The sequence below is a fragment of the Halichoerus grypus genome, chromosome 3 (assembly GCF_964656455.1).
Source record: "Halichoerus grypus chromosome 3, mHalGry1.hap1.1, whole genome shotgun sequence".
In the NCBI taxonomy this organism is placed as follows: Eukaryota; Metazoa; Chordata; class Mammalia; order Carnivora; family Phocidae; genus Halichoerus; species Halichoerus grypus.
The window spans coordinates 97,604,734-97,632,140 of NC_135714.1; the positions used below are offsets into that span (position 1 = coordinate 97,604,734).

Here is a 27,407-nt window from a genome sequence, read left to right on the forward strand (position 1 = left end):
AGTTTTAGAGTCCTTGGATGTATAGCTAGAAAAGTCTAAAGCCAGAATGATTGATAACTCTTTCTGCATTTGCTTAGTTTTAGTAAACATTAGAGTATAATAGGTATATATATAAAAAAACATGATTTCTTTTCAAGGAACTTACAGTATAATGGATAAAAAAGATACATAATTTCAGTATAATTGTGATAAAATTACATTTTCCTAAATAAAATTAGGCAAGCTGATAACTTCAGTCAGTTACATAAAGTTACCTGTTTTTACCAATCAATAACAAAAATAACAAATACTTATTGAGTACCACTCTGTGCTAGGCAATGTGGTAGGTACTGGAGATTCACAGATGAATAAGACCTGGTACTTGGACTTAAGGAGCACCTAGTTTAATGGGATAAATATTGACCTAAACAGATAATTGCATTATTATTTTGTTAGTTCCATGATAGAGGGCTGCATAAGATGATCTGAGAAAAACTGACCAAGCCTTGGAGGAAGGGGTACATGAACAAAGAGGAGGTGACATTTTAACAGGATAAATAGACAGTTGGAATTGGCCAAATAAAGGAAAGGAGGGGATGGTGATTCCAAATGGAAAGAACAGTAAGAGCAGAAGGGATGGAGGCAAAGAATATCTGGTTTGTAGGTTGATGGTAGAACACAGATTGGGCCTTTCTTGAGATGATGTCTTCTTAGAAGCTTAAACTCTCATCCTGAAGACATTAAGGAGTCTTTGAAGGGCTTTAACCAGTTTAGTTAAATGGTCAGATTAGTGTGTGTAGTATGAACTAGAGGAAAAGTCTGGAAAGGGGAGAGCAGTTAGAAGACTGTTGCAGTAGCCTAGTTAGGAGATAAAGGGACCTTGAATAGGGTGATGGTAGTAAGAATAGAAAGGTGATAAATTCAGTAATGTGTAGTAGATACTGTGGTGAGCTATAGTGATTGGAATGAGGGGGGAGAGTTAAGGATGACTCAGAGATTTGAGTCTTGGGATAAGTGGGTTGAGTTTTCACCAGTTGAGAAAGAGTGAATTTAAGAAGAGCTGGATTGGTGGGATTAGATCATATTGAACATGTTGATTTTGAGGTGTATGTGAGACAGCTGTGTGAGGTGTATGTGAGACATAGGAATATGTCATTCAAAGGACAGACAGATCTGTGTCTCAAAATACAGGTTCAGAAGATTAGCACATCAAACCTATGAGAATAGATGAATTTGTCCTGAGATAGTGTCTTAAGATAACATGTGGATTGACAGTAAAGCCTCAGGAAACTTTTACATTTAAGAGGCACATATAAAAGAGAGGTCAAAAGAATGGGTCAAAGATGAGTAAGGAAAACCAAGAGTATGAACGTCATAGGGGCCAAGGGAATAGGGAATTTCAAGAAGAGAGTAGGCCAGGAGTGTGGAGCACAGAGGGAGGTTGGGAAAGGAAAGGACTGACATTGTAAGACGGGTGTTTCATAGGAAATAGTGCTGAATTCTTGCATGTCCTCTTCTGTGTTAATGATAGTTACTCTTATTAATATTATTTAATCTTCAAGATATACTGTTAGTTTTTCCTCCTTGAAGCTTTTCCTTTCATCTTCAATCCCTCTGACATTTTTTATTTACATTTTTATGGATATTATCACTTTGAAAAAGTTTTTCCCATCCTCTGATGATAAATGTAATTTGTGCTTATTGAAATTCAGAAAGGTAACAGTATATAGTATTCTAAAGACATAAAAGACTTAATACTCTTGATATTTATTGCTGGGAAATTTTTCAGAGAGGTTGCACAAATTTATGTTCCTTCCAGTAGTGTTTGAGAAATATCTATTTAGCCATATCTTCATCAAAATTGATTAATATTATAAAAACAGTCTTTGTGACTTTAGTAAAAAAAAAAAAAGAAAATTGAAAAAAATCTCATTATGTCTTTGATTAGTATAGTTGATCCTTGAACAATGTGGATTTGAACTGCACGATTTCACTTCTGCATGGATTTTTTACAGAACAGTAGCTTAAATGTATTTTCTCTTTATGATTTTCTCAGTAACATTTTCTTTTCTCTAGCTTACTTTAAGCATAGACTATAAAATACATATAACATACAAAATATGTGTTAATTGACTGTTTATGCTATCAGTAGGGTTTCCAGTCAATAGTAGGTTATAAGTAGTTAAGTTTTGGGGAGTCAGAAGTTATACTCGCATTTTCTTTGAGGGGTATGGGTTGGTGCCATTAACCCCTGCATTGTTCATGGGTCAGCTGTAACTAGGCTGAACTTTATTTTCTCTGGCCAGTTTCTAAGGTTTGGTCAGTGAAGACACAAGAGCTTCAACTATAGGTGACAGACTAATAGAGTTTTTGAAATAAAGGAACTCTATTTTATATGCATATTCTTGATTTCACTTGAATTTCACTGAACTCTGGCTGGCATATTGAAATGTTTTGTCTGGCCCTAGAGCCCTAAGTTCTTAACCTTTATGTGATAATATCCTAAAGAAAGTGCCAGTAGTTAAACTTATATATAAAATGTAAATAAGAAAAGTGGATTTCACAAGTATTCTCTTTCACATTAGAGAGTCAGTAGTGGTCAACACATTTTGGTAAAGGATATAAGCACTTATTTAAAATACCAACACTTAGCATTTAGAGCTGCAATGTCAAGAGAATAATTTGCTTAATGTTTTCACTAATGTGTGTCATCACTTATTTTTATCTGTTTCACGTATAAACATGTAGGAGTATGTGTGTGTGTTACATATTTACTTATTTATATTCCTATGAGAATATTAGATGAGATTTCAAGATTTAGAAAAGTCAGAATATAAAACTCACTAGGCTTATACATATTGTAGCTTATTTCCATTATTACTGTCAAATAATGTTTTTCTGTTTAGATTAAGTTAGAGGTGATATGGTTATAACTTAAATGGATCTGTTATTAAAGATTTTTTAAATAAATGAAACACAAATATTTGCTTAAACCATGGTCTCTGAAACCTAACTGTGGCAGAAAACTAGAAGAAAAAGAATATATAAAATGGTTAGTGTTACAGTTTTTTATGTGACTATGTGGAAATTTACAGATTTAATTATTGAACAACTTTTTTTTTTCAATGTGACACACAAGGGAAACATACACATACAAGGGAACACATATAAAGGAACAGCACATACAAGGGAAACAAAATTATAGATTAATTTTTTGTTTGTTTCAAGTTTTTATTGAAATTCCAGTTAGTGAACATAAAATGTAATATTAGTTTCAGGTGTAGAATTTAGTGATTCATCACTTAATACAACACCCAGTGCTCATCACAACCAGTGCCCTCCTTAATGCCCATCACCCATTTAGCTCATCCCCACCCACCTCGTTCATCAACCCTCAGTTCTCTATAGTTAAAAGTCTATTGTATGGTTTGCCTCTCTCTTTTTTTCCCCCCATGTTCATTTGTTTTGCTTTCTAACTTCCACATATGAGTAAAATCGTATTTGTCTTTCTCGGACTGACTTATTTTGCTTAGCATAATACTCTCTAGGTCCATCCATGTCATTGCAAATGGCAAGATTTCATTCTTTTTTTTATGCCTGTGTAATATTCCATTGTAAATATATATCACATCTTCTTTATTCATCAGTTGATGGACATCTGGGCTCTTTCCATAGTTTGGCTATTGCTGATAATGCTGCTATAAACATCGGGGTGCATGTGCCCCTTCGAATCAGTTTTTTTGTGTCCTTTGGGTAAATACCCGGTAGTGCAGTTGCTGGATCATAGGGTAGTTCTATTTTTAACTTTCTGAGGAACCTCCAGACTGTTTCCCAGAGTGGCTGTTTGCACTCCCACCAACAGTGAATAAGGGTTCCCCTTTCTCCACATCCTCACCAACCCCTGTTGTTTCTTGTGTTGTTAGTTTTAGCCATTCTGACAGGTATGAGGTGATACCTCATTATAGTTTTTTTTAATTTTATTTTATTATGTTATGTTAATCACCATACATTACATCATTAGTTTTTGATATAGTGTTCCATGATTCATTGTTTGCATGTAACACCCAGTGCTCCATTCAATACATGCCCTCTTTAATACCCATCACCAGGCTAACCCATCCCCCCACCCCCCTCCCCTCAACAGATGAATGGATAAAGAAGATGTGGTATATATATACAATGGAATATTATGCAGCCATCAAAAAAAAAAGAAATCTTGCCATTTGCAACGATGTGGATGGAACTAGAAGGTATTAATGCTAAGCAAAATAAGTCAATCAGAGAAAGACATGTATCATATGATCTCACTAATATGAGGAATTCTTAATCTCAGGAAACAAACAGGGTTGCTGGAGTGGTGGGGGGTGGGAGGGATGGGGTAGCTGGGTGATAAACATTGGGGAGGGTATGTGCTATGGTGAGTGCTGTGAATTGTGTAAGACTGATGAATCACAGACCTGTACCTCTGAAACAAATAATACATTATATGTTAAAAAAAAAAGATAGTAGGAAGGGAAAAATGAAGGGGGGGAAATCAGAGGGGGAGATGAACCATGAGAGACTGGACTCTGAGAAACAAACTGAGTAGTTTTGATTTGTATTTCCCTGATGATGAGTGATGTTGAGCATCTTTTCATGTGGCTGTTGGCCATCTGTGTGTCTTCCTTGGAAAAATTAGACTATTTTTTTTGGCATTTCAGACTTAAAGTGGTCATTATAATGAGATGAGCATATTGATTTATTTTATATAGAACTTCTGTAGTTACTGAAAACCAGATCTTCCCCAAACATTTGTTATATTTCATTTTAATTTTGCCCCTAATTTTGGGGTAATTCAACCTCTTCTATTTGAGTTTCTTTTTCTGTAAATCATAAAGGGCTGTTCTCAAGCTACATCTTACAAAATTCCATTATTCTATGAATATGGTCCCTATAACCTTTTTCTGCATAAAATCAAGTGTATGTGTATGTGTGTGCATGTGTGTTTATTTTCTTAATATAGAATAAGAAAACAGAATAAGTTGTAAGGATAAAATTTATTTTCTAATGAAAATTAGTACATTTAAAGAACACATCTACTGAAAGTCCTGATAAATCTCAATGGTTGTTCTTTTGGATTTAGGATGACTGGGAAACAAAATACTTTTATGCAGTATTGTTTTGGTTTCCTACAGATTATGAAGTTAGAAATTGATGAGATTGCAGCACCTCGATCATTTATCTTTCTCTGGTGTGGTTCCGGGGAGGGATTGGACCTTGGAAGAGTGGTAAGATGGTTTTTTTTTAATTGGATTTTTAAATTCATAAGAAAAAATATAAAAAGTTTGAAGATAGATGTTGTTCTGCCTTTGTTTCTTGAGTTGCTAAAATACTCAGAAGGAAAAAAATATGTTCAGAAAAGAATGCATGAAAGGCAGTACTCTTTAGTTAACTAGCACTAGGGTTGAATATGTCCAAATATGATTTGTTACAATTTCAGGAGAACAGTTTAGACATTTGAAACCGCAGCTCAAAAACAGGCTGCTTAGTGTCATTTACTGCTCATTATGAGTAGCTAAAAAGTACTCTTCTGAATAATATTAACTGCTGAATTCCAAATAGAAACCAAAACAAATTGGAAAAATAACACAGCATTTGGAACACATGGTTTGAATGATTGAATGAGAGTGAGAAAGAAGTTATGTAACACCTGTATTTATTTTAAGCATCTTATATTTCCTGTATTTCAGACCTTTATTTTTTATTGCAATATTTTGGATTTCTAAATGGAAACAAAATAGCATATGCTTTTTTATCCAAGAATCATGGGAGCATGTGGCTAAGTATTAGAAAGCTTCATTCAGTTTTGGTCTCAGTTCTGCTGTCTAGCAGTGAACTTTGGGTAGAGATTTTTACTCTGGTGGGTTTCAGTTTCTTCACTTGTTATTAGATGACATCTTCCATTTTTAGGACATATTACTTGTTATACAGCAGATGATCTCATTATCCTGGTAATTTTAGGAAGCGTCCATTTGACAGGCAAAGAATTTAAGTAGGATTATAATGAGATCAATTTGTGCTAAAATCCTGAAATTCTGCAATTACTTTGTATTCTTTATATAAATAACAAGTTTGAGACTGTTGGATACATCCTTGCTTGTATCATTTATTAACTCCAAGGTAAGACTATAACTGTATTCCAGTTGGGTATCTGTTTTTTGCTGGTGCCTCTCCAAGATGCTCTGGAAAAGCTAAGAAAATAGAAACATACTATGTGTTTTTATAGGTATGTTGGTATTTACCTTTTATAGCTCTAATATCTGGCTTTGGACTTGCCTTCCACCTCCCAAATTAGGTTGAAAATGATTAGGTTTTATTGTATTTGTTTATGTAGCAGTCTGTCATATTGGTGAAAGCAGATTTCGGCCAAAAATGATTGCGAAAATAATTCAGCATGAGAAATACTCATGAGCTTTTTGTTAAATTGATTAGGGCATGGGGATTTAGACCCTCGTGATGTATAATGAATATCCAGTGCAAAACAAATAATTGCTGACAGGAACAGATACTGATCTTGATTTTTGAGATTTTTAAAATAAAAATCCAAGTTTCATTTTGAGGTGTTTCTCACTTTACACAGTAAGAGCATTCCTGAAATGAACAGTACCAACAATATTGTACTGCATAATTTAGTTATTTTCCCCCTACTTTCCTCTTGGATCATTGGGGGTGGGGGGAGGACATATCTTATGTTTTTATTCCCACCAGCTAGTCAGCACCTACATTGGGTAGTAGGCCCTCAATATGCCACTCTAAGCAGTGTATTAGCAAGTGTTTGTTACACGTTCTTATATAACAGATTCTAGGACACTATGGGTCAGATCTCTGTTTTCTAGATTGTATAGAGATGAAAGTACAGTTTTATCCAGTAATGAGATCTACATAACAGTTCTAAGGCTTTGAATTTTTTGAAGTTGTTAGTATTAAATATATAAAAATAACATAAGACTCTCATTTGAAAAGAAGCTATCAATTAGAATACTTTCAATAGTTTTTAGCTTTGTCAGAGGATAGAAAATCAAGGTGCTAGGAATCAAATTATCTGTTGAATTTTATGATTAAAGAGGGGCTGAGTGTTTTATGATTTAAAACCCACTTTCTGTTGGTGACAGTGGAAGGTAGTATTAAAGAATTGGAGGGCGCCTGGGTGGCTCAGTTGGTTAAGCGACTGCCTCCGGCTCAGGTCATGATCCTGGGGTCCTGGGATCAAGTCCCACATCGGGCTCCCTGTTCAGCGGGGAGCCTGCTTCTCCCTCTCCCCCTGCTTGTGTTCCATCTCTCGCTGTGTCTCTCTCTGTCAAATAAATAAATAAAATCTTAAAAAAAAAAAAAAAAAGAATTGGAGTATTAATGTAATTCTTTGTTTTGATATTTAACTTTATAGATTATGTTAATATCCAGAATGTATCTATGCATTCTGTATAATGGCTGTCTATTTAAAGACTGGTATTTCTTTTTTTCTATTTCTGAACTAAAAATTACTGTGACATCTTGGAATTTAGTGTCTCAAACCTCTAGGAAGTTTTTTAATGCTGGTTGGTTATTTTAAGTATTGTTTATTTCTTTTAGCTAAGGATTTCTTTTTTTAATTTTCATTTCTAGTGTTTACGCAAATGGGGTTACAGAAGATGTGAAGATATTTGTTGGATTAAAACCAATAAAAACAATCCTGGAAAGACTAAGACTTTAGATCCAAAAGCTGTCTTCCAGAGAACAAAGGTATTGCCTTTATTGTTTTGTTTTCTTTATTTTCATTATTTTCCCTCAAGCTTTTCCAAATGACTGTATACTGTTTAATTTTGGTAGAAAGGTTCTTTTCTTAGATTTGTACAAATGGCATTGAACGTTATAGTAGTACATCCAGTTTAATTTTAAAATATTTTATGTACTATGTTAGATCAACATTCACTGTGCTAGAGAAGGTAATATGTATTCTTGTGTGTTCTAAACTGCTGTAATTCTAAGTCAGTATGGACTTTTGGTCCCTCTGACCCCTCCAGATTTTTTCCTTTTCTCTGGGTCCAGAAAAAAGAGATGGCAGCAACACTCTCACAGCTGGTTGGCTTAGAGGCATATTTATTTCCTTCTCTTTTTCCTACATAAGAATCCTAAGAACCTACACAAGGTTCATACTCTGCTCCATGCAACTGCTCTGTTACTATCAGGCTTTAAAAGTTTGTCCTCCAGTCTTTCACTCTTTAGGGAGCGACTAGTGGGAGAGTCTTTCTTATTAAGTCTTCCCGAGACTGGAAAATTCTTTTGAAGGGAACCTACGTTACCCTTGCAATAATGGTTCATGGAGTCAGCTGAGAGATTAAATTTATTTAACCCATACGCCTGCCATTTAGGTTAATTAGAGAAGGTCAAAAAAACAAACAAAAAATTGTTTGATTTTCCCATTTTCTTAGGTTGAGTAATTAGAAGTCTGTATACATGATTAAAGTCCCCTCTCCATATAAAAAGCCTTACATCTTGTATATCGTTTTGATCTTGGATCATATATGAAGCCCCCAGTATAACATCATTTTAAGATTCCAAGGTCAAGTGTCATGTTTCCGTAACTGGTTGCAGAGGAAAAGACTCTGTGGTCATTGACACAGTTCTAAAACGTCATGGCCCCAAATTTAATACTGTCATGTCTAGCTTCCCTGGCAGTCTTCCCACATCCAGAGATCCAGGTTTTCTTTCCTATTGTGTTTTTGCCCATAGAACTATTTTTCTAAAGATTTGGAGAAATGAAGTTTGTTTTGGAATTGGGGACATCAGAAATGTAAAATGTTAGGAAATATGACTGCTGATGAAGAGATTAATTGGTCTGCTCTTACTTTTATTTAGGAACACTGCCTTATGGGGATCAAAGGAACTGTTAAGCGTAGCACAGATGGGGACTTCATTCATGCTAATGTTGACATTGACTTGATTATCACGGAAGAACCTGAAATTGGCAATATAGAAAAGCCTGTTGAAATTTTTCATATAATTGAACATTTTTGCCTTGGTAGAAGACGCCTTCATCTGTTTGGAAGAGATAGTACAATCCGACCAGGTAGGACCTTAAAAAATCTTTGAAAAACTTTATCACCCCTGGGGATATAGGTGCCAAGAAATAGTACACACTGCTGTGTAAAATAAAATTCTTGTGATGTGTTTGATTCCTCTTGCTGTACTTCAGATATGCCAGGCTCATTCTTGTCTTTTCATGGTCCTCTACTTTCATTCAAATACCTGGCAGACCTTTTCTCACAACTCTGTCTAAGGTGGCCACCTTCCTGTTCCACTCCCCTCCTTCCTCCTTCCAACACTGTCTTTCCCCTTACTCCGTTTTCTTTTTCTTCATGACACTTATCATTAGATGAATTGCAGGTTCATTTGGGCATATGTTTTAGTCAGTTTCTCCAGCATGCAGTCTCATGGAAGGCAAAGATTGTCTTATTCACTTCTTTCTACCCAGCATTCAGATCATTCAGTAAATAACGTGTTGAAGAAATGCATAAGTGAATGATTAAATAATTCTGCAGAAAATAACCATACATTTGTGAAATACAGATCTTGGCTTTATTAGAAACTAAAATACCTAGCTTGTTTGTTTACATGTATAGTGGTGTTGTCTTTTCAAAATTTTAACTTTTTACGAAAACAATGTAATGTGAATTTACTACTTTGAAAAAAAAATGAGTAGAAAATAATTAGACTGTTATGGACAAAGATTTTTTCTTAGAGGGCACAACTTTCATGTACAGAGTGTCATTGAAATGTCAGTATATTCTGTTTCTTTTATTGCTTTCTCAGAAAATGTAAAAGTAGCATTGCTTTATTCATGATATATAAAATCAGTCTCTTTGCCTTAGCATGTTAAAAATCCAGTTTAAAGGTGAAAAGAGCCAGAATCTTGTTTTAAACAACCTAAATTTTATAAAACGTAAGAAAAGTCAAAGAATTTATAATAGAATAATTGGCCATACAAGTGCCTAAGAATTTAGAAGAAACTGATTTTCATTCTAAAAAAAGTAATCCTTAAAGTTGCCTTAACTTGTGTGTATAACGTAATCCACCCCTCTTCTCTCTCCCTGCCCATCAGCTACTTCTGTATGCTTTGGTGAGCAGAGTAACTTGAAAATATTTCAGTTGTAGAAACTCATGGTCTCAAATTTCATGAAATTATGTAAAATAATAAACAGAAAAGTAAATAATTGAAAAATCAGTCTTTATTGGGCACTGACAGTTACTTTGTAGTTTTTCCCATTCCAGATACAGTTAATCCGAAACCATCCTCATTACAAGCTGTCTAGCAATGTAGCTGACAAAACTACTTTGTCCCTATCAGGCACGGCATGTGATGAGAATTCTGAGAAATTATTTTTATTTCATTTAAGATGTATATTTGATTTGTATGTTGAAGGATGTAATTTTCAACAGGTTGAAAGGATGGATAGAATGGGCACAGAGGTAGGGTTTTGTGGGTTTTGGGTTTTTTTTACATTATGATGTGTTTGTTTTTATTTCCAGAGGGGAGATTTATATGGAAACAGTTACTATAGTGATTGATTTTTTTACTCAAATGAAGTTGTCATGAAAAACATTAATGAAAAATGTGATTGGAAAGTTAGTTCAAGTTTCATCCTAAAAGACATTAGATACCATATATACGAATCTGTGCTTTGTGGAGAGCCCTAGAAGGTTAGGCCGAGAAGTGACATATTTTAATAAGTTTATTTTAGGCTTTCCACTTTCAGAGGGAGGAGAGGCTGGGAGAGCTTTACAATATGTATGTGTGTCTGTGACATGTGTAGGGGGCTGGCCTAGTAGGAAAATAAAGGCTCACGTTTGAGGGTGACAGTAGACGTGGAAAAATGGGAATGAATAGGAGCAACATGGTACTGGTTGAATTTCTAGCACCTGTCAGCTGGGTTAATGTTGTGGTTGGGAAGAGCAGAGGCAAAAGTTGATTCCAGGATTCTAATCAGAAAACAGTGGTATCATTTCCACAAGGAGGAAGGTTAATAAAATTTATTAAATTTTCACTGAGCCCAAACTCAGTGTAGTCTGTAATTTTTTTTTTCTAAGTGCTACTCTCACAGAATGTGAAACGCAGATGGAGACAATGAGGAAGATATTTTACAAAAGTTACAATCATGCAGGTGAAATAAGATCTATACATATGAAATCTGTATAACCATGATTAAATGCCATGTGTTGTGTAAAAAAGATAAATATTGGATGAGTGAGTGATAGGGGCATCTTTATTTTTTAATTTTTTTTTTTTTTTTTTTTTGGTAGGGGCAGCTTTAAAAATGCATTAGAGATTTGAAGTAGCTCCTAAAGGATCAGTAAGAGAAATGGGGGGGAAGAAAAAGATAATCTTTCTTTCCCTCTATTTCAGGCTGGCTTACAGTTGGACCAACTCTTACAAATAGCAACTATAACGCAGAAACATATGCATCCTACTTTAGTGCTCCTAATTCCTACTTGACTGGATGTACAGAAGAAATTGAGAGACTCCGACCAAAATCACCTCCTCCCAAATCCAAGTCTGATCGGGGAGGCGGAGCTCCCAGGGGCGGAGGAAGAGGTGGAACTTCAGCGGGCCGCGGCCGAGAAAGGAATCGCTCTAACTTCCGAGGCGAAAGAGGTGGCTTTAGGGGTGGCCGTGGAGGCGCACACAGAGGCGGCTTTCCACCTCGGTAACTCTTTAAGACACTGACCTGCTAATGCCCTTTATACCTTCTTCACTGTAGTTTGAATTCCAGTTGGGGGACTTTGTTTAGTACTCAATTCCAGCTTGCGCTTTGCTTTAATTTCTCGAAGCTGCAGGAATATCTTAGCCAGTCTCCCTCCTAGTTGTTACACACATTGTGTAGTTTTATGCCAGAAAAACAGATCATCCTGCCTTTGGTCATGTGCATGTAACTTGACAATGAAACAAATACCTTCCTTTCAGAGACTAATTTATTCTGGTAGATTCCAACTAATTACAGAGGCTTTGGCTTTTTAGAAATAGTTTAAGTGAACAGTGAAAAAGCCCCAATCTGTAGTGTCGTACTAGTGCCAGGAGCAGTTGATAATAGGCATCCTGCCACTGCTGTCATAGCACATGGAAGGCTCTTTGGGAGCCTTGATGGAATGGAGTTGGGACAGATGGTTAACTTCTGTCACAGTTTTAACATTTTCTTGATGAAACAATAAAAAGAGACTTTTTTTTTTCTTTTTAAAAAATCTTATACTCAGATATAATTTGACTACTACTGAGAAATTGAGAGAATTCGAACAAAATCACCTCCTCCCAAATCTAAATCTGATAGGGGAGGTTGGCGCTCCCAGCGGTGGGGAGAGGAAGAGTTGTAGAATTTAGTAGGCAGACTTAAAAAGAGAAAAAAAGCTCATCATAATTTCAGTTGCATAGCTACAGATGACTGTGAATCACACTTCTTAAGAAGCAAAGGAGGACAAATATCCAAGTGCTAGAACTTTGATATAGACTTGAACCTGGATTGACCTTCAAAGCAGCTTTATATTCCTTAGGAAAGTAAAAGAAATGCAACAACAGAGAGACCTGGTTATCAGGTGTTTTGGAGAATAAAGTATTTGGTGATGAGGAAATGACATCTTTAAACTTGTTACGGAGAAAACAGTATAAAAACCAATTACAGAAAACCCTCAACTTAAGACAGCTTAGAAAATGGAACTGCAGTTGCCTTTTATTAAGACCGTATGGTGTGTTGTTTTTAAGAGTGTGGTTTTGCAGATAGATTGGTTGTATAAAACTTTCTGCTGTCATTTCTCTTTCTCTACTGTAACTCATGTTTTAAATGAATTTAATGAATGAAATACCATTATGGTTCTTGAAAAATATATTTTTTATTTTGTGTACGATTTTTCTAATGAAACTTTAAACCTTTGAAATGTGGGAGTCTGTTTTCTCTAAGTGGAATTGCCTTTGTTACCAAATGAAAAAGGACTGACTTAAGATCAGACTTTTGTTTTGGTCTGTGATGCGTTTTAGTAGCCATTCTCAGCTTTTCATTGGCTTCTGTTATACCTAAAGTAAGGTTATATTGTACGCACTAAAGACTCAGTTTGAAGATAAGGGCTGAATTGTAGAAATAGGGTTGAGATCCTTAAAAGCCTGATGAATTTAAGTTGCTCAACCTGTTGGTACTTTGTAGTACAAATAGCATTTGACTAATGCCTTTCTTGATGTAGATATGTAGATATGAATCACAGCTGGTTAGAATTTTTACTGAAATGATCCTGTATTTGCAACTTCAGTAATTATAAAGTATCTAGAGATAGAACTGTATTTGTCAAAGTTGACATGAGAATAAAGAAGATAGATGTTCTAATTGCCCAGTGTGGGTCTTTAGAAATACCAGTTAGAAGTGACCCTGTCCTATAAACGAGACTGTCTAGTGTGGTCCACACCCTCGGCCTAGCCAAGGGAAGGCAACATTCTTAGTGCTTACCTGGCCTACTTACCTGTGAGCTGTATATCATAATGTCATCTTACGGAGAGTTACGAATAGCTTCTTCGTAGGTTGAAAGTTAAATATGCCCACCATATTTATAATACAGCAAATAAGGAAGGAGGTGGTGGGGAAAATGCAAGGCCTAGAATTCTCTCTTTGACAATGTAATGTGGAATTTTTATAGCACAGGATGGCATTGACTCACTAGTTTTGCTACCCTTCACTTTCTTTTTTTTTTAAAGATTTTATTTATTTATTTGACAGAGACATAGCGAGAGCAGGAACACAAGCAGGGGGAGTGGGAGAGGGAGAAGCAGGCTTCCCACCAAGCAGGGAGCCGGACATGGGGCTCGATCCCAGGACCCCGGAATCATGACCTGAGCCAAAGGCAGATGCTTAACAACTGAGCCACCCAGGCGCCCCAGCTACCCTTCACTTTCAATAAAGGTTGGGGTATCATTTTTATGACAGAATCTTTATTCATTGAGGAAGCGTTTCCAGTGAAAACTCACTAATCTGACCTCTTCTGGCTTGTGATCATCTTTATATTTATTTACTTGTCTTACATTTTCAAAAAATTATCTAGGAATTACCCCAAATAAGTTAATTTATAGTTGTTTCACTTAACAGATTCCTTATTGGGGATAGAAGCTAATAATTGTGAAATAACCTTACATTTTTTAGTTTAAAAGTTCTAAGATCAGCATATCTATTGTACATAATTATAGTCCCAACTATTCCAGCCCAAATATTGATGTTTATTTTCACTGGTAACAGTTCTCCCTGTTACCTAGTTCCCTTCAAAGGATGGAGATTAGGAGGCCTGAAGTGCTACAGTTCTTTTGTGGAGGAGTTGATGATGTCATCTAGAACAGATTTTGTGGCGGGGAATATCATACCCAAACACTACTGAACCAGATTAGACCAAGGGATTATGGAGATGTCAGTCCAAGGGTGGAATGGTCACCAGGAAACAGCACAGTGTGAGAGGTGTCAGACTGGGAAGTAGGGATCAAGCGTGGAGGAGAGTCTGGTTATGGCGGCCAGGTCACATGTCCAGAGTTGGCCTGGGTCAGCACCGCAGCAGCAGCAGAGACTCTTCTGATGCTCAGGTCAGTCAGCGAGCCACCTGTGAGTCCTTAGCCCATAAATCTGGAAACTTAAACTCCGTGTCTGTCTCTGTCCTAAAGCTGAGTAAGTGTCATGCCATAGTCTGATTTTAAGTTGATGGAGTTTTGATGGCAAGACCTTGCCTGCATGTCAGTGTGCCATCCACAGCTGAGATCCTGTGTCACGGCTGTTCCTAGGAATGATTCCTTTTTATGTCTTCCAGAATACTTCCTACTCATTTTAATTGCTAAATTACAACTTTCTGATTAGTTTCAGCAGCTTATTTTAAAACCTGTACTGCTTTCATCCTGAATTTAACTACATAAGATTTGGTCTTTGAAGTTTAGTTCCAGATTTTTTCTGATTTGTTTAATCTTTATTCCCTTGACAGAATTATGGCCCCATGGGACTCATTCTAAATAGTAGTTTTTGATCTAAAAGTGTCTTATATTTTTGTGAGCTATTAAAAACAAACTTTTGCTTATAAGAAGGGCCTTTCTTAGAACGATCCTATGATCTTGGGGTCCATGTAGGATTTTTTTAAAAAGCATTATCCTGTCTTTGATATTTGGTGATAGTTTAGCTTGGGTCTCAAGTATATGTAGTCAGTCAGTTCTAAAGCTGTAAATCTAGGACTTCCCAGCCATGGAAGACTCCCTTTCTGGAAAAGCCACGGTGTTCCTGCTCGCAAGGCCTCTATCCTTTACTCAGATACAAACACTGCTAGCTGTAGTGCACAGAAAAAACTACCTCAGTTAATCTAGATAATTCTTTTCCAGCAAACCCTCTTTCCAGTATTAGACAAAATGTTGAAATGATCAGTTTGTGTATGTTACACTTCTTGTCTTTATGTCTGGAGGTGCTAATAGTGAAATTGGATAAGGTAGGTGTTTTCCAAAAATAATTCTAAATAATGGAGAATCTAGAGGTCAACAATATAAAACGCATACAGGAATCAAGCATATAATATAAATTGGTGAAGCAAGCCATGAGTCTCTTTTATAGTGGAGTGTTTATCTTTTTTGACATTCTTCAGTTGCATATTAAACGTGGGAATATTTACTTTCATTTATCTCATCTGTTTTCCCAGTTTAATGGGTTTTTTCAAGCCCTAAGAAAAGCAGAGTAGCACAGAGCACTTTAATAAACAGCCACTGACTTGATCACGGGCCCATGGAGACTAGAGAGAAAGGTAGGGGGACAGGAGAGCTCACCCCCAGGGTAAGGTGGACATCACTACTCCGCTCCACCTCGTTGTCACCACACAGGGAAGACGGTAAGTCTGAGCTACCCATGTGAAATCTCCTGGATTTTTAGATGCTGGCAAATAAATTTGTGTCCTTTGCTACATTTCCTTTTGTTAAAATTAGTTTGGTTAGCTAAATCCTGCATGCATATTTTAAATTCTGGTCTCTAACCACCAGTGACTAGATCTATTAAAAGAAGGGGAAAAAACGTTACTCAATTGGAACAGGAAGCCATCAGCTTTGGAAGCGTGTGATGTAGTCGATGTCCTTCGGAACATTCATAAAAGATTGCAGATGTGGACTAATACTTTAAAGTGGCATACGGTGACGCGACTGCATGCCATTTGTTTGTCCAGTGGAGAAGATGTAGAGGTCTAGGCCTGTGTTGTCAAAAAACACACCTATCACAGAATCCCATACCTGTACGAGTTTTTAGTTTACAGTTACAGTTGTTAAGCTCATAAAAGAGTAACTACATTATTCTGTTTTGTCTTTTTAAAAATTTTATTATGTGATGTTAGTCACCATACATTACATCATTAGTTCTTGATGTAGTGTTCCATGATGCATTGTTTGCCTATAACACCCAGTGCTCCATGCAGAACGTGCCCTCCTCAATACCCATCACCAGGCTAACCCATCCCCCCACCCCCCTCCCCTCTAGAACCCTCAGTTTGTTTCTCAGTGTTTTGTCTTCTTAAAGCAGAGGACAAAAAATCAGTTTTGTTCAGAGATAGCCAGTTTAGTAGTTTATGCTGGTTAAGTTACTGGTTAAGTTAAATACTAAGGTAATTGCCTAAATGTCTTATGGAATTTGCTGTCATTTTATGGGTTTATGCTTCTCAAGACAACTTCTGGGTAGACACATACTTTAATATTTAGTAAAGGAGAGGCTTTTAATGTAATAATATTGGTCATAATTCATAAAAACTACACAGGTGGATGGATTATTTGGCCTTGTCCAAAAAGGTAGGCTTCTGTGCATGGTAAATAGGAGCTCCAGATCATAGCTTACTTTTCTACTGTTACGTCTTACTGAAAAAAAAATTTTTAAGCATATAGTAGTACCCCCTTATCCATGGGGTATATGTCCCAAGACTTCAGTGGATGCCTGAAACCAGGGATGGTACCAAACCCTATATATACTAAGTTTTTTCCTATACATACATTCCTGTGATAAAGTTCAGTTTATAAATTAGGCATACTAAGAAATGAACAACAATAATAGAACAATTATAACAATATACTGTAATAAAAGTTATGTGAACGAGGTCTTTCTCAAAATACCTTACTGAACTATACTCACCCTTCTCGTGATGATGTGAGATGTTAAAATGCCTATGTGAGGGGCGCCTGGGTGGCTCAGTCGTTAAGCGTCTGCCTTCGGCTCAGGTCATGGTCCCGGTGTCCTGGGATCGAGCCCCGCATCGGGCTCCCTGCTCTGCGGGAGGCCTGCTTCTCCCTCTCCCCTCCCCCTGCTTGTGTTCCCTCTCTCACTCTGTCTCTCTCTGTCAAATAAATAAATAAAATCTTTAAAAAAAAAAAAAAAAGCCTATGTGATGAGCTGAAGTGGGGTGAGTGATAGAGGTGTTGTGATGTCATGTTAGGCTACTGCTGACCTGACAATATGTCAGAGGAGGATCATCTGCTTTGGGACCGTGACTGACCTCAAGTAACTGAAACCATGGAAAGCAAAACCACAGATAAGGGGGGAATACAGGATCATCATAATTAAGAATATCATGTCTATAAAAATAATTCCAAAGCAAAACTTAAGCAAATATAAGGACAAATATAAGTTTATCAGCCAGCTAAGTTCCTGAATCTTAAATCCCATCTCCTCCGTGAGATGAGGCTAACAAGATACTGGATCAAGATGGCATTAGAACCTCTTTGGAGAATATTCCCACTTCTGATTGCTTTCACTTGTCCCAAATCAAGTGCAGAATTGCCAGAGGTACCTGCCTTTGTCTACTCATTTAGTCCTGACTTATAACCCTGCTGCTTGTGCTCTCAGAAAGTAGTCTTTGTCATTTATAAAAAGGCAGCAATGTGCTTTCTCAGCTTCTAATGTATGGCACATAGTAGGTGCCTAATAAATAGTCCCTTACTCCTTTGCTTGCTTAGTAATTGGAAGTAAGGCCCAGAGGATTTTTAATATCCTTCTCTTTCCACTTCTTTTCCCTCCTGCTGGTGCTTTCTTGGCTACGTAAGAGGACTGTGTTTCTCTAATAAGGATTTTTTTTTTTTCCTCTCAAGAGAACATTATTTTTGAGGCTGAGGCAACAAAGTAATTTCCACTGCCTTACCACTTATCAGATTTATAGAATGAATTTTCTCTCATCTGACTTTAAAGACACCTGATTCTTTCCTCAGGTTATAAATTTTCTTTCTACCAAAGGTAACCCATAAAGTAAGGAAATCGGTTTAACTACATCTGTATCATCTTGTTAATGACAGCTTAAGTGAAAAGACTACATCCTTCCTACAAGTAATAATGGACCTAAGAATAGGTTGCTTGAGAGAGGACAGGATAGTTGAGGATTGGCTCAGGGGGGCACTCAGGGCACTCAGGAGTTTTGGGACACTGCTGCTGACCACTAACACTGCCTCAGGGAGAGATGGCCTCACTCGGAAATAGCTGAATGGCTAGGAAAGTGTCCGTTCCCAGGATATCATCTCCCACAAGCACACGGTGGAAGCAGAGAAGCCCTGGAATTCAGGAGACTGCAGGTGGGCCTTGACGCTAGTCATCAGTGTGAGCCAAAGATAGTAGAGCTTCTCTGCCAGTCCTGTGAAATGACATTCACGTTCAATTAGGTTGATTTTTAAAACGTAACCTTTTTTTTTTTTTGCACACTAGAGGGTATCGCTGTAAATTCATACCTGCTAAATCTGCTTTGCCCTAATTCATAATGTAATAGCCTTTTTTCCAAATAGGCAATATTGGGCCCTTAAAACATTAATTGGGTAACATTAATCTAAACCCCATGGTATATCCTAAAACAGTATTTTTCAAACATGAATAATACATATTTAAAGAAAGTTTTTCATGGACTCGAGAAATCCTCTGTTTGAAAAATAGGGACTTAAGAAACTAGTCTTATATAAAATATCTTAAAATTGAAAATCCTTATTGCAAGAGTTTTAGATGACAGGTAACAATTTTTTAATGTTATCAAAAAAAGTACACCCTGATTTTGCACAACTCATGTACTCTTGAGACCACCTGTAGTCACTATTGTTGTAATGATTATTTCCTTAACAAGTCGTTTTGCTTTTGCTTTATGTGAGTTAAAACTGGATTTTCAGGGGCGCTCAGTCCATTAAGCATCTGCCTTTGGCTCAGGTCATGATCTCAGGGTCCTGGGATCAATTCCTGTGTTGGGCTCCCTGCTCAGAGGGGAGTCTCCTTCTCCCTCTCCCTCTGCCCCTCCATCCTGCCCGTGCCCTCTGTCTCTCTCAAATAAATAAAATCTTAAACAAACAAACTGGATTTTCATGGGGGCACCTGGGTGGCTCAGTCCATTAAGTGTCTGCCTTCGGCTCAGGTCATGATTTCAGGGTCCTGGGATTGAGTCCCGCATCAGGCTCCCTGCTCAGCGGGGAGTCTGCTTCTGCCTCTGCCCCTTCCCCTGCTCGTGTTCTCTCTCTCGCTCTCAAATAAGTAAAATCTTACAAGAACCCCTGGATTTTCATGTATTAATTTTGGGTAACAATGGCTCTGGAAATCCTGTTTACAAGGACATGCTTTGGGAATTGGAAGGGTTTGGCCTGGAAGGGACACAATAGGAATATGTGGTAGCTTTAAACTCTGAAAACTGCTATCAAGTGAAGGAAGACTTCACCTATGGCCTCAAAAGAGAGAACAACCTGGCACCAAAAGGAAACATTTCAGGAAAACGATGTGCTACATACAATTTTCTCACAAACAGAACTGTTCATAGTGGCTGCTTAGGGCAGGAGTAAGCTGCTTATCTGTGTCTCAAGAAGAGGCCAAGAAATACCCATAAGAGATGATGACTAAGGGATTTTTATTGCCTTTTTCCACCGAGATTTTTTTCTTTATCCAATTGAGTCAGGATTACACCTGTGTTTCCAGCAATTAAAATTTACAAAGTCAATTCTCCCCAAAAAATTGCCTTTTCTGAAAGATTATTGACCAACCTTTCTGAAAGGTTTCAGACACTTTAGTGTATAATGCCTCCTAGTGGAGCTGAAGTTCAATTTCATACACCTTTGCATATTCCAAAACACGAGCTAAAAATTTGATCCGTACTCTTATTAATAAACGTTCCCATCTGAACATTAAAAAAATATTAACATACCATTCCTAATTGTCCCGTCTCCTGTCATTAGGTTAGACTTGCAGTAATGAAGGTAGTGCCATTTAGTAACTTCCTCAAAGATGTGCCTTCTTTTGAGTGAGTAAACTCTTATTTTTTCATAATGGTTCCTCCAGATAAAAAATATAAACTCTTGTCTTTGGCTTATATTTTACTGAAGTTTTGGTTTTTAATATTTTAAAGCAGCTTGGGCTACAGTTTTCTTATTGCTAAATTTATTTTAATCTCTGAAACCATCTTTTAATTGGACATTTCTATAGCATTTAAAGATAGCTTGATTTTGAGGCTATCAGTTAAGATACTCATGGCATAAGAGCAAATACAATTAGGAGTCAGATTCGTCCTAGTTTTCATGATCTTTAGCAGGTTTAATAAAAAGATACTAATAACAGCAATGAACAGTTAAATACCACTGTCAGGGACTATTCTAAGCCCTTTACACTTATTAACCTAATCCTTGAGACAAATGAGTAGGAAACCAAGGCACAGAAAGGTTTCTAACTTGCCCTGAAGTTCCATTTCAGGTGGAGCTGGTGTAGAAACCCATGTCAGTGGTTCCTGAACCCATTATGCTCTACTGCTTCTCAAGGTTTGGGGGAGGGGATGTACCCGAACACCATGGAATAGCACTCACCATTTTTGGCAAGTAGTCCTTTCAGGATTCATTGGAGCATTTCCATTATATATTGGGTTTCTCTTCCCATTGAAAGCTAATCTCCGTTTGTACTCTGCATTATATTACCTTCGGTCTTCCAAGAGTCTTACTCTTACAAATATTTTCTCTCGGTCTTGTCTTCAACATTTTTGGGGGGTTGACGAAACAGTACCGCTATTAATTATTTTTCCAACATAATACTGGCTTCCTTCCACCAGCATTCAAATGTCAAATCCCTGACTGTCTTAAAATAAGAAATCCTGTCCTTCTGTGACTCTCTCATCCCCTTCTTGAGTTGCCTCCCCTCTGACTCCCATTGCTCAACATACTCCAATCTAGCATTCAAGTTCACTGACCTGTGAAACTGTTCTCACCAAACTCACCCATGACCTTTTTACTAATTCCAACATACCTTTTAGTCTTTAACTTCCCTTTGGGAAGACTGTAACTTGGCTGCCCACTCTCTCCATGCATCCCTCTTACCTTGGTTTTGCGATGTCCTCTTACCAGGTTTTCCTTCTTAACCTCTCTGGCCCTTCTCCCCAGTCTCCTCAGGTTTCCACTTCATTGTCTGTCTCAGGCATTTGCTGCCCTCTCACTACAGAATTGCCCTGGGGTTTTTTTTGTTTGTTTGTTTGTTTTTTTCATCTATTTGTGCTATTTCTTTTTCTCTGTATGTAGATGACTTGCAAATTTCCAGCCTAGAGGCCTCTCCTGAGCCTCAGGCCCATATTTTTATCTCACTTGCATAGTTCTCAAGCCTCCTCAGCACATACAAATGTAAACTACTACCTCTTGTACACACCACACAGAGATGCACATGTACACACAATCAGCCTCTACTCTGGCATTTCCTTTCTGAGGGAACGGTCTCACTATCTACCCAGCTGCGCAAAGCAGAAATCATTTTCAGACACTTTTCCTCCTTCACTAACTTTAACTCCTCCTTATCCCCTTCTGTCAAAACCCGTTATTTCAAGTGCAGGCCACCATATACTCAAGTGGACTATTCAACCTCCTAAATGGTCTCTCTGCTTCTAGTTCTACCACCTTACAACGGCCAAGTAATCTTCGTAAAGAATACCCTGTCACTCTTACTGAAATCAGTTTGAATGTCTTGACTTTACCTTTAGGATTAAATCCAAACTCTCCCTTGACCAGGACTCACTCTTCCCATTCCTCCAGCTTTATCTTTTGCCACTTTGTCTCTCCCTAGGAAGTTCCAGCTAAGTTTAAGTTCTTCAAGTTTACTGAAAGGGTGATACATGCTCTATTGCACTCTGAGCCTTCACGCATATATTCCCCTCTGCTGGAAGATTTACCAATCCTCTCAATTACCTAGCTAATGTCTACTAATTCTTTCAGGTCCCAGCTTCAATATAACTAATGGGAAATCTTTATGGACTAGACCTTGCCCCCTAGCTAGACTAGGTCACATATCCCTGATTTTATTTATATGTTATATATAAATATATATACATAAAATACATAAATATACATATAAATGTATACATATAACATTTATATATATGAAAAATAAAACGCTATAGCATGGCACGGCATTTATGAAAACTACTGTAATTGTAAAGATGGCAGGGGTTTTGTTTGTGCTGTTCACTGTTGTCTGTCTCTCCAGTAAAGGGCATAGCACCTGGCACATAGAAGATGTGCAATATTTAAGTTAGAACATACTACCTCATAGAACAGCACATTCTTTGAGCACCTAATTACTTAGAAGGTTGTTATTTCAATTGAGCAGCACCTTGTCACTTCTATGTATTGGTTCTGGTTTTATACCCTAGGGAACATATGAAACAATCCTTAGACTATCTTCAAGTGAATAAAGCAATGTGCTCTGGGCTTCTAGTTCACATAGAGCATGGTGCCTAGAACTGAACACTCATCTAGGTGGGCCTCACCTTGGAGTAGAGTAGGGCCATTGCTATACTCATCTGACAGGCTATCCTTGGAATAGAGTAACTTGATTACATTTACACTATAGATTCACACTGACAAACTCCCTCAGTTCTTTTTTAAGTACCATTGTTTCCAAGCAGCATTTGCATGTGCATTTTTTTGGAGACAAGTTCAGGATTATACATTTCTGCTTGTTAGACTCATCCAAGTCGATCTGAAACATCATGCCAGTTGGCTAACATGGGAAGAGATTTTAATCTTGTTAGTGTATTTGTTCTTCTACTCAATTTCATGACATCTACTAATTTATAAATAAACCTTACTAGCCATGTAATCATAGACAGATTCTGATTTAATCACTTCAAGTCTATCTCTTCATCTGTGAATGGGGCTGATAATAAAATTGGGGTTATCATGGGGAATAAATGTTCGCAAAACACATATTGCAGTTCTTAGGACACTATATGTACTCAATATATTTAACTCATAATTTATTCATATCACTGATACCAAAGTTGAACAGGGCAGATACGGACAGAGGCCTGTGGCAGACCACTCACAACCACCCTTCTAGGTTTATGTATATTCATTAACAATAATGGTCTCATATAGCCCATTTCTATTATTCTGCCCACAAGGGCATATTGGAGAATGTTTAAAAAATGCATTTCTCAAGTACATTGTCTCTGATATTTCCTAGCTTGATTTATTCACCTAACACTTCCCAACCCTCAAAAAAAAATGTCAGTTTTCCCAATTTGTTCTTAGTGAACCATTTAAACAACTTTTTCCCAAGACACTGAGTACTACACCCTTCTTTCTTTTTAAAATCTCAAAATACCTAAAAAATTTCTACCTGTTGAGTAAGAGCATATGAAGTGATTTATTGATACTGGTTAATATCCATTATATACAGGTAGAAACCCTCAAAATTGTACAGAGAACCATTAAGAATATAGATAAAGACAGTTTTATAGACAAAACAACAACTGGAAAACAGTTTTAACATACACAACATATAATCATGAAAAAAAAAAAACAATGTAGAACACAAATTGTTCTACCAAATAGATTCCAAGGTTATTAGAAGTCTGCTATGCAGACCTTAAGTTGAAAAACATGTTCAATGGGTGTTACATGGTTTAAAAAAATTAGGTATAATGTAAAAATTGCTTTTTTTTTTCCTCACTGCAAATGGGAGAGCCGAGACAACTTTTACCCCAAATCTATACATTTTGAAAAATAATTTATGTCTAGCACAAAGAAAGAAAATTGAGAATGTTTACAGTTCTGTAAACTATGCCTTTCATGAAATGCAAACTGTCTCACTTTTAACAGTTAAAAATTGTGCAATCAGAAATAGACTGTTCCCTTTAAAAAGTACAATTGTACCTTCATTGACTTTATACCTGAGCACCAAAGCTGAAGTCCTAAACGTCCTCCTGGAAAGATATTTTGAAAATGAGCAAGAAATCAAAACTAGCCTGGTATCATCTGGAGAATTAGGCACCAAGAAGGAGATTATCTCCTTAGAAATGCAACATCAACAATAGAGAAGATTCAATTAATTAAGCAGCTGGCAGATCTCTTTGTGAACGCAACAAAGGAAATCCACATAAGACGATCCTCCATAAAGTCCCTTGTCTTCTACCAGGAACTGTCGGAAAACCATTTCTGGCTGCTCCCGCTGCTTTACTATTGTCAGCTAGGAAAAAATAACAAGGCAGGTGGTTATAAACGTTCTCTGAATGTGGCTCAGTTTTGTATGCTTATATTTCACCAAAATTATATAATGTCCACTGTGTGTGAGGCCTTGGACGATGATGGGAAAGTGCCTATTATCCAGAGCGGAGGGAGGCACTGACCCCAAAATCACAGAAACCCAAGACATACCACTATAACTGACAACAATGAAATAGAAGCAAAGCACTTTGGCAAAGCCTTCACAATAGTAATAATGATCACTTGAGCCTTAAAGGATAAGGTAGGATTTCCTTAAGGATGGGGGTGGGGTGGGGTGGGGTTAGAGAGCATTCCATAGTGGGGTGCCACGTACCATGTACCAAAGATGGACGTGGCTGGCATGTGAATTAACAGTCTTAAAGTCAGCGGACGGTTAGGGACAAACGACCTAAATGAGTCTGAGCTTTTGTAGGAATTGGGATCCAGTGAAAGTGCCGCAGAACAGAATGAGTTAACTGGTAGAAGGCACTATGAGATGAGAGAAACTTGATAGGAAGCAGCCGGAGGCATCTAGGTGGGAGATGATTGGGATCTGGATTCCAGGGCAGTGAAGGTGGAAAGGGAAGAGATCTGAGAGGTGCTACATGGGTAGAGCATGTGACCCTTGGTCTCAGTGTCGTGAGTTCAAGCCCCATGTTGGGCATGGAATCTACTAAAAAAAAAAAAGGAAAGAAAGAAAAAGAAAGAAACACAAGTGGGAGGTGCCACAGAGGTGGATGCACAGGGGATTCCTGCTCCCTGCTCATAACAACGATCTAGGGTCGCGCTGCCCAGTACCGTAGCCACCGCCGACATGTGATTAGCGGACACTTGAAACACGGCTAGTCGGAATTGGGTTGTACTGTAAGTGTAAAAAACACAATGAATTTCTAAGACTTAAAGAAAAAGAAAGTGCAAAACTCACTAACTGCTTATCCATGTGGAAATGATATTTTGGATATACTGGGTTAATAATATATTACTAAAATGACTTTTCTACATTTTTGCCATGGCTACCAGGAAATGCAGAATTACATACGTAGCTTGCATTGTTGGACAATGCTGCTTAGGGGAAGAGGTGCAAGGGAAAGAAGCCCAGAAGGGGGCAGTCTTGGCATGAACACTTGGAGCCCTTCCTGGTCCTTACTCACTCACTCCTGTTTTCAGGAAGTCAGAGATGATCTGAATGGTCAGAATCTGTTGTCTATTGAGCTATGAGTGGAGTTAATGACGCACACATACAAAACAATGTCTCTCTGCTTCATGGCATCTCCTCACTTCCTCTCACCTGGTGAAACCACCACAAAGGTCTGAAGTTACCAGCTGCAGTGGGGAAGGTACATTCCATTTTGGCTAGGAGGGCCTGGCCCTCCCTACTTTTGCTTTAGTTATCAAGTAGAATAATTATGTCAACACAACTTGCTTGCTTTCCTTTATGTTACTTTGGCCTGGTCTCTGTCCCTACGCTGATAAGCTTTAAACCACCCGTGACCTGATAAAAATACAACAGCTGCCGCCACCACCACTCACAGCTCAGCGAATCTATGTGGATACGGACAGGTGTGATGTCTTGGCTTTCAGGTGTCACCGCCAGGCATGGGGACAGCGATGTGGACAGGCACGCCTCCACCCCAACATGGAGAAGCACAGCTAACCTTCAATGGAAACTTCTCCAAAGGAGATTAAGACTCCTTGAGCCTGAAGCCAAGGCCATTTTCTTTTTACTGGTGTTGTATCTACCTTCTCCCACCTGCCACTAGGACTCTGCTATTGTCCCTGATGGGCAAGAGCAATGTGGGTCTGGCCTCAGTGAAACAGCCCAGGCTGAGACTGGGCAGAATGAGACATTGTGAAGGGAAGGATCTGAGGCTCCTATTTCTTTAGAATTTAACTTCTCTATGGAAATTAATGGGAGGAAGTTCATACTATACATCTGAGGGGCATATGCTGTTGCTGCCATTCACCCGGGTTATTTATTTCCCTATGGTGTTCACTGTAAAACTTCCTTTGATGAAGGGTGTCTGGCTATGATCTGAGGTGGGAAGTAGAATAGGAAATGAATTTCAGCCTAGGCAGAAACTTAGCTTTAAGGTAAAATAACAAATATCCTGACTCAGGGCACCTGGGTGGTTCAGTCGCTTAAACATCTGACTTTGACTCAGGTCATGATCTCGTGGTTCTGGGATTGAGCCCCACGTCAGGCTCCCTGCTCAGCAAGGAGTCTGCTTCTCCCTCTCCTGCCCCTCCCCTGCTCATGCTGTTTCTGTCTCTCAAATAAATAAATAAAATCTTAAAAAAAAAGATCCTGGCTCTACCATTTGAGTCTCTACAAAGTTGAACCACCCACTACTAGTCTCAGAGTGACACAGAAAGTATGGTGGAAGGTCTCAGGAAGCAGATTCATGAAGTGGTGGCAAGCCGTCTTAGCTGTCTTGACATGCTGGTGGTCTTCTCAAGGAGTAGACCACACAGCTAAGAGAAAAATACTGGGATGGACTGGGGAATCCATATTGTATCAGCCCCCTCCCTTTCCATTTCTGTAGGAGGGACATAGCCTTGTAGAGTGGGAAGAGAATATTAAAATGATCATTGCTGGTATCCCTCCCAGCCTCCTATGTACCCTCTTCATGGAAGAACTGACTTCCATGCATTGTTGGACAATGCTGCTTAGGGGAAGTAGTCCCAGTTTATGTTCTCTAGGCCACAGTACAAGGTGCTTTAAAGACTCAATCACTTCAAAAGCCATTCTCATTTCTCATTGCCTGCCTCATAAGAAATAGATAATGAGAGTGATTAGGATCGCCCCAAAGAATGAGCTGAATGAGAAGACAGCCGCAGATACAACTTAGGGGAACACCAACTCTTCTTAAAGGGCAGATAAACGAAAAGAATCCAAAGAAGAAGGTCAGTTGAGAAAGAAGCATCATGC

At 37.9% G+C, this 27,407-nt stretch overlaps 2 protein-coding genes across 5 annotated transcripts in view; one reads left to right on the forward strand and one right to left on the reverse strand.

Annotated features, from left to right (window-relative positions):
* The window catches only part of METTL14 (methyltransferase 14, N6-adenosine-methyltransferase non-catalytic subunit), a 33,096-nt gene extending 13,775 nt beyond the window's left edge, over positions 1-19,321 (forward strand). Inside the window, exons 8-11 of one of the 2 annotated variants that reach the window (XM_036091797.2) lie at positions 5,154-5,246; positions 7,621-7,737; positions 8,854-9,064; positions 11,399-19,321. In XM_036091797.2, coding sequence (XP_035947690.1) covers positions 5,154-5,246; positions 7,621-7,737; positions 8,854-9,064; positions 11,399-11,703 — 726 coding nt within the window. In that variant the 3' untranslated portion in view covers positions 11,704-19,321. The remainder of the gene's footprint in view (positions 1-5,153; positions 5,247-7,620; positions 7,738-8,853; positions 9,065-11,398) is intronic. The other variant, XM_036091798.2, reaches the window with a different exon arrangement.
* Positions 19,322-23,620: 4,299 nt separating this feature from the next.
* SEC24D (SEC24 homolog D, COPII component) overlaps positions 23,621-27,407 on the reverse strand; it is a 99,791-nt gene continuing 96,004 nt past the window's right edge. For all 3 annotated transcript variants that reach the window (XM_036091788.2, XM_036091789.2, XM_078069180.1), the window contains exon 23: positions 23,621-24,461. In XM_036091788.2, the coding sequence (XP_035947681.1) occupies positions 24,321-24,461 (141 nt within the window). In that variant the 3' untranslated portion in view covers positions 23,621-24,320. The remainder of the gene's footprint in view (positions 24,462-27,407) is intronic.